The 15,046-nt window shown below is 39.3% G+C and overlaps 1 protein-coding gene across 1 annotated transcript; it reads left to right on the top strand.

Moving 5' to 3' along the window:
• Positions 1-9: 9 nt before the first annotated feature.
• Positions 10-7,597, top strand: ythdf1 (YTH N6-methyladenosine RNA binding protein F1). The gene is made up of 6 exons (XM_077223885.1): positions 10-413; positions 958-982; positions 1,669-1,748; positions 2,254-3,879; positions 5,063-5,107; positions 5,978-7,597. Exons 1-6 carry the CDS (start codon positions 387-389, stop codon positions 6,002-6,004), a joined length of 1,830 nt encoding a protein of 609 aa, XP_077080000.1. The 5' UTR covers positions 10-386; the 3' UTR covers positions 6,005-7,597.
• The last annotated feature ends 7,449 nt before the right edge of the window (positions 7,598-15,046 follow it).

Here is a 15,046-nt window from a genome sequence, read left to right as displayed (position 1 = left end):
AGTCCCTCCGCGCAGATCCCGGATGGAGCGGCCATTGGGCGGAAGTGAACAGAGGTGCACAATAACTGCGGGCTGGGAGGAGGAAAAAATATATATATACTCTTTAAAATTAATTTACACACGGAGTGTGACAGCATTGGATTAAACCTCAAACCCGCAGAGCCTCTAATACTCTGGGAAACATCCTCAGGCTGGACTTTTAGTGCGCTCGAGAGGACCGGATCGCCAGAATCAAGTCGTGGAACTTGCTGAAAAAAAGCGCAGTTCAGCCTGCACGGAGCCGAGAGGAACCCACGGGCTTCGGGTTACGCCGTGCACCTTCGCTGCTGGTTCAGTTTTTCTTTGCAAGACTCTTGCTGAATCTAAAAAGGCCCTCTTGATGAATTATGTCTACCACCAGTATTGACCCACAGGTAGGTTGGAGTGTCACGGCGTCGCTAAGGCCTTTAGGAGGAGCAGGGAATGCGCGTGCAGCCTCCGCCGCTTCAGCGGATACATGACGGGCATCAGCCTCTCCTTGCTTCACACCAGCGCGATGGCTAATGAGTTAGCATTTTTCCTCTCTTTTAATTGAATATTACATCGCGTTTCCTCTGTCCAAACAGACGTTTCTTTAATTCATTTACACAATCTCTCTCATCAGCTTCCGAGAGTTATAACCAGCTTTCTCTGGACTTGGGCTGATCTGCATGGTCGACGGAATCTTTAGCTGTCCGAGTGGATGTACAATTACTTGATTGACTAAATAAATGCCCCGTTATTTTAAAAACGAGTGTCGAGCGATCCCTGATCGTGCATTGATTTATTGATGATGCTCTGATGGAGTCGATGTGGATTAAGAGCATGAAGTATTTACATGTTAAGCACGAAGAGCTTGTGTTTAAAACAACGATTCAAATGTGTTAATGTTTTATCTTGTTGTTTCTATCCATCTCTGATCACTTACTGAATGGGAAGACATCCAAAGGGCAAGACGCTAAAGGTAAGTTTGCCTTTTAATATGTCTGTACAGATTTATAAATTTAACGGCCCAGGGTATTGTTTCTCATTAATTTACATTGAATCTAATTTCATGATAATAGATGCTGTTAGCTATGGACTGTTAAGTTAAATGTGGGAATTCTTTCTCTGTGACTTGTATCAAGTCAAGCCTGATTGGTGTGTTTCTCGCACATCATCCAAATGTTGTCTGAGAGCTCATTCAATCACCTGATGGAGAATATACCTCCTCTTGGAGTCCAGAACTGCCCCTGTTGGATTAACACTTCACCGGCACATCTATTGGTACTGAGAGCTTAGCTTTTGAGCACATTAAAAAGATAATGCTTCATAACTCTGTGGCATTAACTACTGTATTTGTGTCTTTTGGGCTTTGGTGATTTTTAGATGGTCCTCTTCATCCATGACTGTATGTCTGTAGTATTGTGGTACTCAGACAGAACATGTGGTGAATGAGTCAATGAGATCAGTGTGTGGTGAAATACATATTACTAGTTGTTTATCATTTGTTAAAGATCTAAAATGTGAGTGGCATAACAGCATTGGTTAAGTGATATTTTTCACAGGAAAGAGAGGGCTGTTGGGTTTTGCACATGCTTTGGATTTATAATCAGATGTGGTAAATTGAAAAGTAATCCTGATGTTAAATGTCATTCTTTTTTTTTTTAGTGCAAAATGGCTCTCTCCATCAGAAGGAAACGGTCCACGACAATGACTTTGAACCATACCTCACTGGCCAGTCTAATCCGGTGAGAAATGTCTGTTTGTTTTTCTTAGGGTATGAAAATGAGAAAAGCATTTTATTTTAACATGCAGTCTCTAAAAACACGTCTCATTATTTTACACTATTTTGATAGCCCGTTAATGTATTGTATTTTAATGATGTTTAGATAGTAAAAATAATGTGATTTTTAACGCATTAAAATCAGCTCTCAGTGCTTTCACCAAAGTATAATTCTTTTTATTTTGCTGTTGTGCTTGCTAAATTTGTCTAATTTTTTTTAAATACCAGTACATTACCATAACCACAGTACATTGCTAAAAGGAACTGATTGTATAATATTTTTTAAGACATCATTGTTTTTAAGTTGTTCAGGAGTTTAAAAGAATTTCCATTGAAATAAAGAGTGTTTCTTACAGTTTCATATCTGCAGTTTCATGTCTAATCTGTTTTTATCCTATTTGAAATTAGTATATTTAGTTTGCATTTTGTCATTAATTATTCTAACATCTGTATTTCTGGTATTCCCCCAGAATAACAGTTACCAATCCATGACCGATCCATACCTGTCTAGCTACTATGCCCCCTCGATTGGGTTCCCGTACCCCCTCAGCGAGGCCCCCTGGTCCACCGGTGGAGACCCGCCGATCCCGTACCTCACTCCGTACGCACCCCTCAGCAATGGAGACCATCACTTCATGCATGACACTGTGTTTGGACAGCCTGGGGGTCTGGGCAGTAGCATCTATCCACACCGCTTTAACTTTTTCCCTGAAAATCCCGCGTTTTCTGCCTGGGGTACGAGCGGCTCCCAGGGCCAGCAGACTCAGAGTTCTGCGTATGGGGGCAGTTACAGTTACCCACCTAGTTCTTTAGGTGGCACACTGGTGCCCGATGGGCAAACGGGCTTCCCCAGCGACACCTTGAATAAGGCACCAGGTATGAATAGCTTAGAGCAGGGCATGGTGGGGCTGAAGATTGGTGGCGATGTGACTGGAGGTGGTTCTGGAGTGAAGACGGTGGGCTCTGTTATCGGAGGAGGGCCAGTGGCGGCGGTGGCCGCGGGTAATGGTGGGACTCCTATCGGGCTACCGCCCAACAAACCCACATCCTGGGCAGCCATCGCTAGCAAACCAGCCAAGCCTCAGCAGCTGAAGATAAAGAGCAAGCCGGGGATGCCCATGGCTGGAGGCACCCTGCCCCCGCCGCCCATCAAACACAACATGGACATTGGCACTTGGGATAATAAGGGGCCTGTGACTAAAGTGGCCTCGCCACTACCGCCCCACCACCAGCAGCCTCCGCTCCATTCCCAGGGTCACCTACCGCCTCACCATCACGGGTTGCCGCCCCCACCTCAGCCCCCCATGCCTTCCCATGCCCAATCACTTGCCCAGCAGATGGCGATGCAGGGTCCGCCCCCTCCGCAGCCTTACCAGAACCACAACCCTGCTCCTCCCCCTCAAACCCGGTGGGTTGCCCCGCGTAACCGCAACCCTGGTTATGGCGGGGGTGGCAGCATGGATAGCAGCGGCTCCTCGAGCGGCGGAGGGGTCGGCAACGGAGGCGGCCTTCCGGGCTCTGGTGGTGGTGAGTCCCATCCGGTCCTGGAAAAGCTGCGTGCGGCACACAGCTACAACCCCAAGGACTTTGATTGGAACCTGAAAAACGGCCGGGTGTTCATCATTAAGAGCTACTCTGAGGACGACATCCACCGCTCCATCAAGTACTCCATCTGGTGCAGCACGGAACATGGTAACAAGCGGCTAGATTCTGCCTTTCGGGCCATCAATGGCAAGGGTCCCGTCTACCTGCTTTTCAGCGTCAATGGCAGCGGACACTTCTGCGGCGTGGCAGAGATGCGCTCGCCTGTAGACTACGGCACCAGCGCGGGCGTTTGGGCACAGGACAAATGGAAGGGCAAATTCGACGTGGACTGGCTGTTTGTTAAAGATGTGCCCAACAGCCAGCTCAGGCACATCCGCCTGGAGAACAATGACAACAAGCCCGTGACCAACTCCCGTGACACGCAGGAGGTGCCTCTGGAGAAGGCCAAGCAGGTGCTGAAGATCATCGCCACCTACAAACACACCACCTCTATCTTCGATGACTTCTCACACTACGAGAAACGGCAGGAGGAGGAAGAGGTGGTAAGAAAGGTAATGCCTTTAATCTTGAAAATTCAGCTGTTTTTTTTTAAAAAAAGAGTATTTAACAGCTGCATTGTTTAGCACATAAATGGGTCTTTTATGGTTTAGAGATGTACAGTATATACTGAAGGAAAATATTTCTATGTAGAGTAGACCCTGTTGAGGTGAATGACCATAAGCGGTGATTAACCAAAGAACTTTGAACGGCTTGTGATGGGTTCAGGCTACTGTTCATGTCACAGAAACTTCCTATGTAAAGGTTACAGCTGTTTATAGGTGCCGTAGATCAGTGCACATCTTGGTTCTTTTTGAATGGTTGATGCTCATTGCTTTGATTATTTCATTATTACTGTCTTTGATGTTTCATCCAGAGGTTGTGTTTAATACCGTGCTTCTACTGCTGCTTTAATCGAGTATCAAGCTGCAAATAAATTGAATTTTATCAGTAAGCCATTTGGTGACCGTAAGAATTTGGCTTAATCTGGTTCCACTCTGTTTGCTCATTTTAAATGTGATTTTATTATTTAAAAAGTTTTATTCTCTGTAGCCTAAATTATTTCTGTTTTTGACAGGTTATGAATGGACACAAACAATATCGTGTCACAATATATTGCAATGCAACAATATGTATCGAACACCCAAAATAAAATTACTGTGTATGTAAAAATTCAAGTTTTAGTGTAAGTACTACATTAAAAAACTATACTGTATATAATGTATAGCAATGCAATGGGGAAATATTTTTGTGTCCTGATAATGCCAAATGTCTTATGTTACCAGTAAATGTGGCCTACACTATTTTAAATATATCTAGTCAGTGAAAGTGCAAGCATATTCATCTAATATAATTCTATATTTTCAGCTTCAGAATCATGAATATTTGTATTCTGGTGTCACTATTGTCCTGTGCATTGGGTTACCAGCACCAAGTCCAAGACTATTCATTTCCAGTCCCAATGTAATATCAAATTTAGCATTTTTATCAACAGTACATTTTTTTTGTTAACCTTTTACCATGTCTTGGAGTATCGCAATAATATCGTAGCGTGAGTTCAGTATCATGACATGTATCGAATCGTGACATGAGGGTATTGTTACACCCCTAGAATTTAGTTGAGACAAAGTCCCGATGTTTTTGATTTGTTTCAAAGGATTATTGATTTGAAACTCTTTCTTTTATCTCCATTGACAGAACTTAGAGCCTGCTCCTCTCCAGAGCCGATCTCGACTGGATCAAGTAAGCTTTCCTTTTTATTTTATTTTAGCAAAGTCAAATTTTTGACAAACAGGAATGACGACATGGCTTAATGTGATTATTAAACTTCAAAAGGCTATGATTTAATTATGAGCACTGCATGTTTCAAAGTAAAAACACAGCATTGATGCACGTTCTACTGGATTGTACATTTTTACCTGAGCAATGGCTTATTGATCTACTGTTGAAAAATTATGACAATGTTTACCTTATGGTGTTTAAATCATACCTGCAAACTTGCTGCATTTCTAAAAGCTCAGCTGCGTTGAATACAGGGTTTAATAGAGAAATTGCATTTTCACTCGGCCGGTGGATCGAAAATAAGTTTATGTACAATCTAAAAAATTAGGATAACATAAGATATTTCTATAAAAAATATATAAAATCTCTTATTTTGACTCAGCCCTTTTCTTTAAAAGATAGTATATAGGCTGAAATGGGAGTATTATCATTTTATATAAAATTGTGTAAATTTCATATTATGGTTTGAAACCTTAAATTTAATAATAATCCTGTTAAAAACATCTATTAATAAAGTTACCTAAATTGTAACTGATACCCTGTTCTTGCCGTGACATAAAATAAACAAATACATTAATTGCCCAATTGAGTGTAAATGTTTTTAAATAACCAAATGATGAACAGGAAATGAAGAACAGGAAAATTAATGGAAATTATTGGTCAAAGTTTTTTGGAACCCTTTTTGTGGTGTGTGATGAAAGTAAAAAAAGGACAGTTTGAGAAATGTTTGATTGCTTGATTGCAGTGGTAGTATTTTGAAAGAAAAAAGTTGTTTTAGTGTACATCAAAGTGACCTCTCTCCATTTCTCTCTCTCTCTCTCTCTCTCACAGGAACGCCAGAACCGAAATAAACAATAGAAGGCTGCCCCCTACAGCTGATGAGCAGTTGTTTTAGGACTGACCATTTAAAAATGAAATTTAAAGAGGACACAAGATGAAATTTAAAAAATAAACAATCATTATGTTTTTCTATTTAATTCTGGTGACTTCAGCCAGCGTCAGACTCGAGCCTCTGCGCCTCCTGCTTTACCTGTGGGGGCTGAAGTCGATTAGCACCTCTTAATGTCGCGTCATCATTTCTATTTTTTTTTTTTCCTTTCTTTTTTTTTTTCCTATCATTTGGTATTGTTTTCATGCACCTGCCTCCCTCCTCTGACCAACTGATATCTGTACACACAGTCTTTTATTTCATCCTATATGTTTGTTTCTCTAGCCCCACAGCTCCTCATCATGAGTGGGTAGTGAACTCTGTGACACTTGTATGTATGTATGTATGTGTGTGTGTATCAGGGATGGTGGTAGAGTGTATGTCAGTCATGTGATATGGCAGAAGTGGGGCAGGGGGGGATGTTCATACTCCGTTCTGGTCAGGGGGAGGGGCATCTCCAGCATCAGTAACTGTAACGGGCCAGTTTTACATTCTGTAGATCCAGAGTGGTTTAAACCCATTTGTGGAGAATCGTGCAACTCCGTAGAAGGGACAATGAAATGTGTCTTGACATGAGATGATGTTATAAAAAATCTATTTTTGAATTATGTAACACTTGACTTTTTTTTTTTTTTTTTTTTCAGTGACGAGCCACTTATGTCACGTATTCTTTTTTTCTTATGTTTTTCCTGCTTGGAGCCTTAACATTTTAAAGCTACGGAAACCGTTTAATAATGGCTGTTCTATACCTCAATTGAAACAGCATTATCAGGGAGACGACATCCCATGCATCCTAACCAAGGGAAGTCAACGTTGTCACTGGCTGGACTAAAAAGAGAAAGTAAAACTAATGTTTTATTATGGTTCAGAGCCCGGTGCTCATACTCTGTTCCCATTCATGCTTAATGTTTAAAGAGCAGAAATGTAACTACTTACTGTTCAAACCCCGCCCAGCAGAGGTCGCTGTTTCTTTAAACCAATCTGAGAGATGTAGCAATTCACTGCTTTATTATTTGAAGTCACTTTAGATGCATCACCTCTTCTGTTTTTTTGTTTTGTTCCTTGTCTTTTCTAAACAGATTTAATTTTATCGCTTTTTCCTCCCCCATGTCCTCAGTATATTGCTAAGCTTTAACGTAGGATCATATAATTATAACAATAACGAAGAACGCCTCAAAACGTGTAACCTGAAAATTAATGTTACTGATTTACTGTTAAAAGTAAGAAAAAACAAAAAAAGAGTATATGGTTTCTGTGCGTGATTTTTTTAGGACCTGCTTGCCGTTTTGTGTGTTTGTGTGTGGGAGAGCGGACTTGAACCGTGTGAGGGTTTCAGATTTCTATAGTCATATAACAAAAGATTCATGAAAAATATATGAAATACTAAAAATATTAAAAAAAGAGTTACAAGACAAACATTTAAGTCACCCCTGAAATGAATATGCATTGTATTGGAAGGTCACTATCTATCACGTTCTTAGATTTGATCATGCTCATTATTAAAATAATATTATATGGTGTAATTGGTGTTCTTTTTACTGGTTTTTTTGGAAAGACTGTCTTTTGTTGCTCTGCTAATTGTTTTTGCACAAAGATGCACAAAAAAATGAGTACCGCATCAATTTTTAACCTGCTCACTCACACCCACAGGAAATGATTCAAAGTTAAGAAAGCACCTTTGGCAAACAGGATAAACATGCTTAACTTTAAAATGATGGATAAATATTTGTGTTTATTTTTATTATTCTCAAAATAACTCTGGATATATATTTATGCCACTGTCCCTTTTGAAAACTGTAAAATAAGCTTAGAAATAGAGCTAATTATAACAAATGTTGAAAAATTGAAATCCCCCCCCCCATATAATCAACAATGCTTTATAAATGTTATGGTTTTGCCCAAATTTTAAAATGATTACTCTTTGTCATCAAAATTCTAAGGTTGTGTTATTGGTCATTTTCAGTTATCAATGCGAAGAATATTTTACACACACTCTTTGCCTTGAAGAGAGCAAGCAGTGTTTATCTACAAGCATTGTGCTGTAAGCCTTACAGTAAAGGCTGAATGTTTTAAAATTGGTAGCCCATTTTATTCATGTGCACATCTGGCACTTCCTCAGACTGCTGAGATTGAACACCAGTAATTCAAGTAAACGGCCAGTGAGAGTATCTGTACATTGTGGTGAAACTCTTAGGTCTTTTGGCATGTGTGGCACATGCATAGCAGTATAATTTCCTTTAGGTCATATAAAGAACATTAAAATGTGTTGAATTTATCACTGAAACCACTGGAAGTAAAATTCTGTCATTCCTTTAGAAACTCTAGATAACCATCTCAATTGATTGGCTGCCATATTGTTGTACTCATCCATAAAGTTACAAGAGGATGATTATGTGGAGTTCTGGGAGAAGGCCAGCAATAAACTGGAAGCATAATTTCTAGACAGGTGACAAGATTTGCAATAAGGGTTTATTGACAGGCAAACAAAAAAACCATGGAAGGAAGTGACAGGTCTTGGTAGATGCAATGTGCATATTAAAACAATGAACACAATTTGAAAACAATAAATCCAAAATTAGGAACCAAATGTCCACAGAAACCATTATCTGATGTTCTGAATATTTGTGCCCATTGTTCCTTCGAGCAATAGTGTCAGAACATCATCAAATCTCTATTAAATTAAGCATCTAATAATTGAACTATGTTAAATCTATTTAATTTTTTACTATTATGAAAATGACATTACATAGACTAGTAGTGGTAATAGATTTAGTGAAATTCAAAATAAAACAGTAATATATTATGAATTAATAGAGGAATTTCACATTCCTGTCAGTTCCTAAAATTAATATTCCTATCATGCGCCAGCAACCCGAGCGGCCTCAGTTTCTGTTCAGCTCTGTGACTTTACGAGAGAATATCTCCGGATCTGCGCATCACTGCTCATTTTTATAAACGAGACATTTTTGCCGTTTTAAGGCCCCTCTCTTGGCATTCACCGCGTGCCTTAATTGTATGGATATTAAATCAAGGTCCGCCGTGAACACGCAGAGTGGCGGGCCCATGTCACCACCCTCCATGACGCGCGCACACAAGAGCAGGCTCCTCTTCAAAGAGTACCGCAAAGAGGGATGGCGTAATGCGCTTTGACATCACACCGTCGACAAAAACTTCAAAATAATAATCACAATAATGTTTCTATAATGTTTTCTATTTCAATATCACGCGAAACACAGTAAAATATCCAACCATAGCATATATTGCGCAGACCAGGCCAACCAGTGGCCTATATTCACTCCCTTTAAGAGCTGCTCTGGGAGTCTGTAGCCTATATGATTCTGCAGCCTCAATTCAAGCAGCCATGGCTATTGTCCTCCTTCTTTTGAGTCTCTGGGATTTTTGTGCCTCAGTGGCAGTACGGTTAGGAATTCAAAAAGAATGTCGATACCCCAAATAAAGCATATCAAGAATGAATCGGTGTCGAATAAACCAAGGAATTGCATTGCAGGCGACAGAATGCAATGAAGATCGCATCCGTCCGAAGGGCGCGCATTGTTATGATTCTCACTCATTTTGCTGACCTCTGCAGTAGCGCATCCCTTGGACTACACCAAGTGTAAACAACACACTTTTAAAATCTCAAAATAAACAATCAACTATATTTCAAAAAGCTGTCAACCAAACTTATTCAAAATAATATCACCGCCAAAACAAGAAAAAATGACTGAAATATCACTACAGTCCCCGTAAACACGATGCTCCATTTTCTCCGTCGAGCATCTTTTGAGCTGCCACCGTATCCCTCCTGCATCCCGCAACGAACAATGAGGTCACGTCTGTATTTTATCGCTGAAACACATTGTTTGTATCCAGGTTTTCACCGTAATCGACTTCTGCTGCAGTGTTCAAGGGTCTCGTTTGCGACTTAGTTGCGCTGATGATCCCTTCTGGAGAGATTAGTGCTTCCTCGCGTCCCCGCGCGCTCGCCCTCCTCTGCTGATAGGACTCAAGCGCGAGAGGATTACATCGGGACATAGTGACGTCATGACCCGCACCGAAGGCCCCCTCCTCTCCGTTTAACGAAATCTCCATCAGTACGATGCCCTTGAAAACCAATGAGGCTGACATTCGGAGGACTGAGAGCCATTTGGGTCCTTTAAATTCAGTTGAGTTGCTGTATAGCTACTCAAACCACTGCTGCTGTTAGTAGGCTAGGCTATAAATGCCCCAAGCATTCTTCAATATATGTCACGGTCAGTTCGTGGTTTATCACTTGCTTCATATGGAATACGTTTGTCTGATTTATTTCCAGATTTAACAGAGAAAACTAGAATTATATGCAATCACCGTCTCAAACCTGCAGTAGCTACACACAGAGCTTTAAGGGAAGGATCAAGGAGGCTATTAGCCTAAAAGAAGTAGTCTAAAGCCTAAGTCTAAACTAGGCCTACGTAAGCTAAATATTAGAATCATTCCTAAAGAAACACGAAACATTTGTAATGCGATTCGTGTGCGAATTATTCAATGATTTAAATTAAATTAGGCTACAGTCATAAGTGCACATCTCTCGCGCAACAGTTTTGTGGCGCACCTACCCGCCAACTATTAAACAGTAAATCTATAATAAAGTGATAAATGCCTAAAAATAGAACGCTTTTTGTCGACGTTCATTAGAAGTCTCAAGTCTTAGGAGATCAAATCCCAAGCAACCACATAGGCTATATAGTTTCAGTCCAAATAGCCTACATGTGCACTTTAATTATAGCACTAAACAGGGTCATTTTGTAGCGCGAGTTTCCATAAAGGCTAGTGAACAATTGTGAATCTTAATATACCCATCCAATTTTTCCAAATGAGAGCAAGTGTGAAGAAGGGAAGTAAAAATATTTGAATATTTCGTAAGCATGGAAGCCCATAACCCACGTGCAATTTCATTGACCTGACAGTTTGCTGCAGTATGCTACCATCTTAAATTCACCTCATTTCCAATCCCCCTCAGTTCGACTGTAAATGTGTAAAATTCAAGAATGTTCAACCGGGAAAACGGTTTAATTTTTCCCCTGGAGCGATATTTTTGGCCGACTTCCTTATCCATTGAGCAAGGGAGGAGTTTTGTCTTTGCATTACAATAAGGACCGGACCATTCATCCCGTGCGTCCCTGCTCTTCAACGGCCTGTCCACCCCTCGCCGCGATCGGGCCTCTCCATCATAAGACATCACAACACATGCAAGTCAGTGCAGGAGGGAGGCAGGGCTGCGATTTAGCGGCTTTGTCATTGACGAGGAGTCAAGATAATGTAGATGAATAAGAGCTGAGAAAGCCCATTGAGTTTAAGTAACTGCCTGCACCTGCTTCTACTGTCATGTATAGGCTATCTAACCAACCCTGCAGCCGAGGTCAAAGACGCCCCATATTCTTTAAGGGATTATTACAAGACGTTTAAACCTGCATGTTTAGAAAACGATTATATACTCAGTGGCGGTTCTAGAGGGAGGGCCAAGGGGGCCCGTGCCCCTGTGACAACAAGCTTGGCCCCCCTTGTGGCCCCCCTAAATGTGGAGTGTCAAATAATTTTTACAAAACTGTTTTTTTGATATCGTTGTTATCGTTTGTGCGTATTTTTATGTATTATTCTATCTTTGTGGATTTGCTTGTTCACGTGACAATTCGCATCACATTCGCGGGAATCGCGGCAGAATAACATCTGTCTCCTGCACGCGAGAGAGGAGAGAAGGAGAAAGCTGGTCAGTTGCAAGTTCATTCTTTATGTGCATATGGGGTGTGCGATGTGTATTGTCTATTATGATATTGTAATCAATGTTTTAACAGTATACGAGGCACTGTGAGCTGACATCGCATTTGTCTATCGTCATTTCACTGCTGTGTGCGGTTCATAGAGGCTATGTCCCCAAATTAGTTTATGTCTTATATTTATATCATATTATGTTCTTATATTAGAATATCAGATCAGCAAGAGTGCCGTTTTCCCGTGCACAATTGCAACTGTGATATTGATGTTATACAACAGTTAAATTAACAATAAGTGAACATTGGGAGTTACTTTTTAGACACAATATTGTCAATATTGTTTGTTTCCCTTTATTTCGCCGACTAGAATTTCAAAATGAAACCGTAGCAGAGTCTCAATGCAACAGACAGCGATGATTTCTTGACTGAAATCCGCGTTTTGAAGGAATCAGTTTCTCCTTTCCCGAATGAATCAGCCGTTTGAACAAATCGGTTGAATGAATGAATCCCTCAATAAAGACCGTGACTTGCCGACGCCTACTGGCGGTTTTAGTTTCATATTTTAATGAATAATTAAATACCCTTACCCTTTAATTAAAACATTAAAATTAGAAATCATTTCATATTTAAATATTGATTTAAAAAAAATCTCATAGCTTTATTTATGCAATTTTAAATGGAGTGTAAATATATTAATGCAGCTTCTATGTCACCTCTGCACTGCAAAGATGGATTTTGATTAAATGATTTAATTTGACTGGTAACAGTGGTACTGTATAATTATTGTATAATTAAGTATTATTGTATAAATAAGTATAATTACTGTATAATTTGAATGTTAGTATTTAACATAAAAGGTGATTCATAACTCTAGGTGAAAATGCCCCTGGAAATCAATTTAAGGTGGCAAATTAAATTAATAAAAAAATTATTAAAAAATTATTTTTGGTCCCTGCTGTTAATTAACCACTGCATAGAGTATGAAAAATATGAATATCTTTGTGAGTCTGCTGTCAACAACAGGCCTAAACCATCCATGGCACCAGCACAAAAACACAATCAGTAAAATATCATCTAATTATCAACAAAACATTGAAAATATTGAGATATATTTTTGTCAATATTGCACACCCCTAATGTACAGTATGAATTTTGATTTCTTCAGGTCTTAAAAAGACTTAAATTTGACTTTAAAAAGTGTGCAGGAACCCTGTAAACGGTTAGACATAGTTACCTGGCAATTCAGTTATTTTCAGTAAAGGAATTAATAATATCTTCTTGGTCCCCATTGCTTTTGCTCTATAGTTCTCACCAAAATGAAGAGAAAGAAGGACTTCATGTCAATTACAGTTACTCTGACTAATACTGAATATGTAATGCAAATGTAAAAATATAATGGGAATGCAAATACATTGTTGAATGATTATAAACATGGTATTTTGCCTGTTAATGCCTGCTGTGCAGTGCAGAAAATGATATGACAACAATAAGGTCTATATGTAACTGGCCCCTCTAACAGTACAAATGGCCCCAGCTTGGCCCCCCCAGTTGAAATGGTCTACCGCCACTGTATATACTGTAGGCTACTGTATTTAATTAAATTAGCCAATTTTGGCGACAAAAATATACTATTATTGACTTAACAGGAAATTTAGGCCTACAAACAATTATTGGCCGACTGTAAAAAATATATATTGTTGGTTTATCTTAAAAAAGGTAATGTGAGCTTATACAATGAAGGAGATAATCAACAGAAACTCAAAATATTATGTAATCTGAACCACATTAATTGTCTAAGTTGATTTGACATAAGAAAAAAGTTTGTGATAAATCACGAAATTATGTATGAAACAAACAATTCACAAAACAGCAAAAATGTGAAAGGCAACATACAAAAATATCAACCATTGTTTTGGCCACATCATAAATTATATGCCATAAATAGATTACATTATGAAAAATAATCAGAGAATTGTCCTTATATCAGAGAATGTTTTTAATTAATGTGCATAAAATACATTTAGTGTATAGACATGAATATAAAAGGATCCACTAGAGGAAAAACAACATCTCCACCTTTTTTTCTTCTTACATTTTTCTCCCTAACCCATGATCTTCCTTCTTTTCTGTCTTATTTTCATCCTGTTCGATCATTCTCTGCAACTTCCCTCTTTTCCTCTCTTACTGTCAATCTTCCTTTTCTGCACACTCTTTAACTTCAACTCTCCTTCTCTCTTCCTCCCACGTGTTTCTACATCACTCTCTTCAGTATGAGATCCACTCTGCCCTACATGTCTTAGCTGATTGGACCAGCTGCTCAACTCAAGTTCACCATAGCAACTATGATTCAGTCGCCCAGCAACGGGTTTTACTTTCACCCCATTTCCTACTCAGGGACCCCCGTTCCCACAGCCAACCGTCCAGTGTGTGAATCTGCGGATAAAGTGATAAAGTGTGACTCTATTACGGCATCTGTGGTTTCACAGGGTGGATCACAGCAGTGGGAAGGATCCACGTGAGGAAAGATGTGTTCTAGAATTATGTATGGGTTTTATGATTTATTTGTGATTTTGACATGGTTAAATTTGAGCATTTTACATTTCGTTTGACATGCTATATAAAGGCTAATCTTAAAGTAAACATATTGGCCACATTTTTTGGCCCTTGTTTTACAATTATTACGTTTATGATACATTTCTCAGCAAAATTATAATTTTACTGAGAAATTTAATATCATTTAATTTGATTGAGTCTGTTAAAAAAAAAAATTTTGGTGGGGGGGGGGGGGGGGGTAGCCTTAAAATATTATTATTTCTGCCATTTCCGCCGTTATTTCATTGAGATTCTTTAATTCAACCTAGAAAATGGATGAATTTGAATAAGGCTATATTGAATAATATATGCACTTTCAGGTAAAAGGTCATCATCATGAGAGGGTGTGTTTGTCTCTGTGTGCAGGCAAATGCATGGGATTTCATTGGTGCATCTCCTTTATTGAGTCCTCAATCCCTCCATTGTTTTATTATGTTTGACAGGATGGGGGTTTTTATCTATGAAGTCATGTGATAGGCCTATATTTCAGGTCATATGCCATTTACTGAAGTGCAGTCCACATTAATGTTATGGCTGAAGATAGTTAGGTGTAGAATTTATGTAGTTCAACTTTATTTGATAAGTTCACCCAGAAAACATATTATAAAAATGGTTTTAGAATGAATCTAA

This window comes from Siphateles boraxobius, unplaced genomic scaffold, assembly GCF_051911475.1.
Source record: "Siphateles boraxobius isolate OS27281-9 unplaced genomic scaffold, OSU_SipBor_1 9, whole genome shotgun sequence".
NCBI lineage: Eukaryota > Metazoa > Chordata > Actinopteri > Cypriniformes > Leuciscidae > Siphateles > Siphateles boraxobius.
This window is presented reverse-complemented; position numbering and strand designations above follow the sequence as displayed.

Bases quoted from the DNA above. Each gene is read 5' to 3' on its own strand.
- ythdf1 (XM_077223885.1), top strand. From the start codon at position 387: ATGTCTACCACCAGTATTGACCCACAG. The intron at 983-1,668 runs GTAAGTTTGCCT...TTTTTTTTTTAG, and splicing joins CAAAGGGCAAGACGCTAAAG to TGCAAAATGGCTCTCTCCAT. The intron at 3,880-5,062 runs GTAATGCCTTTA...CTCCATTGACAG, and splicing joins AGGAAGAGGTGGTAAGAAAG to AACTTAGAGCCTGCTCCTCT.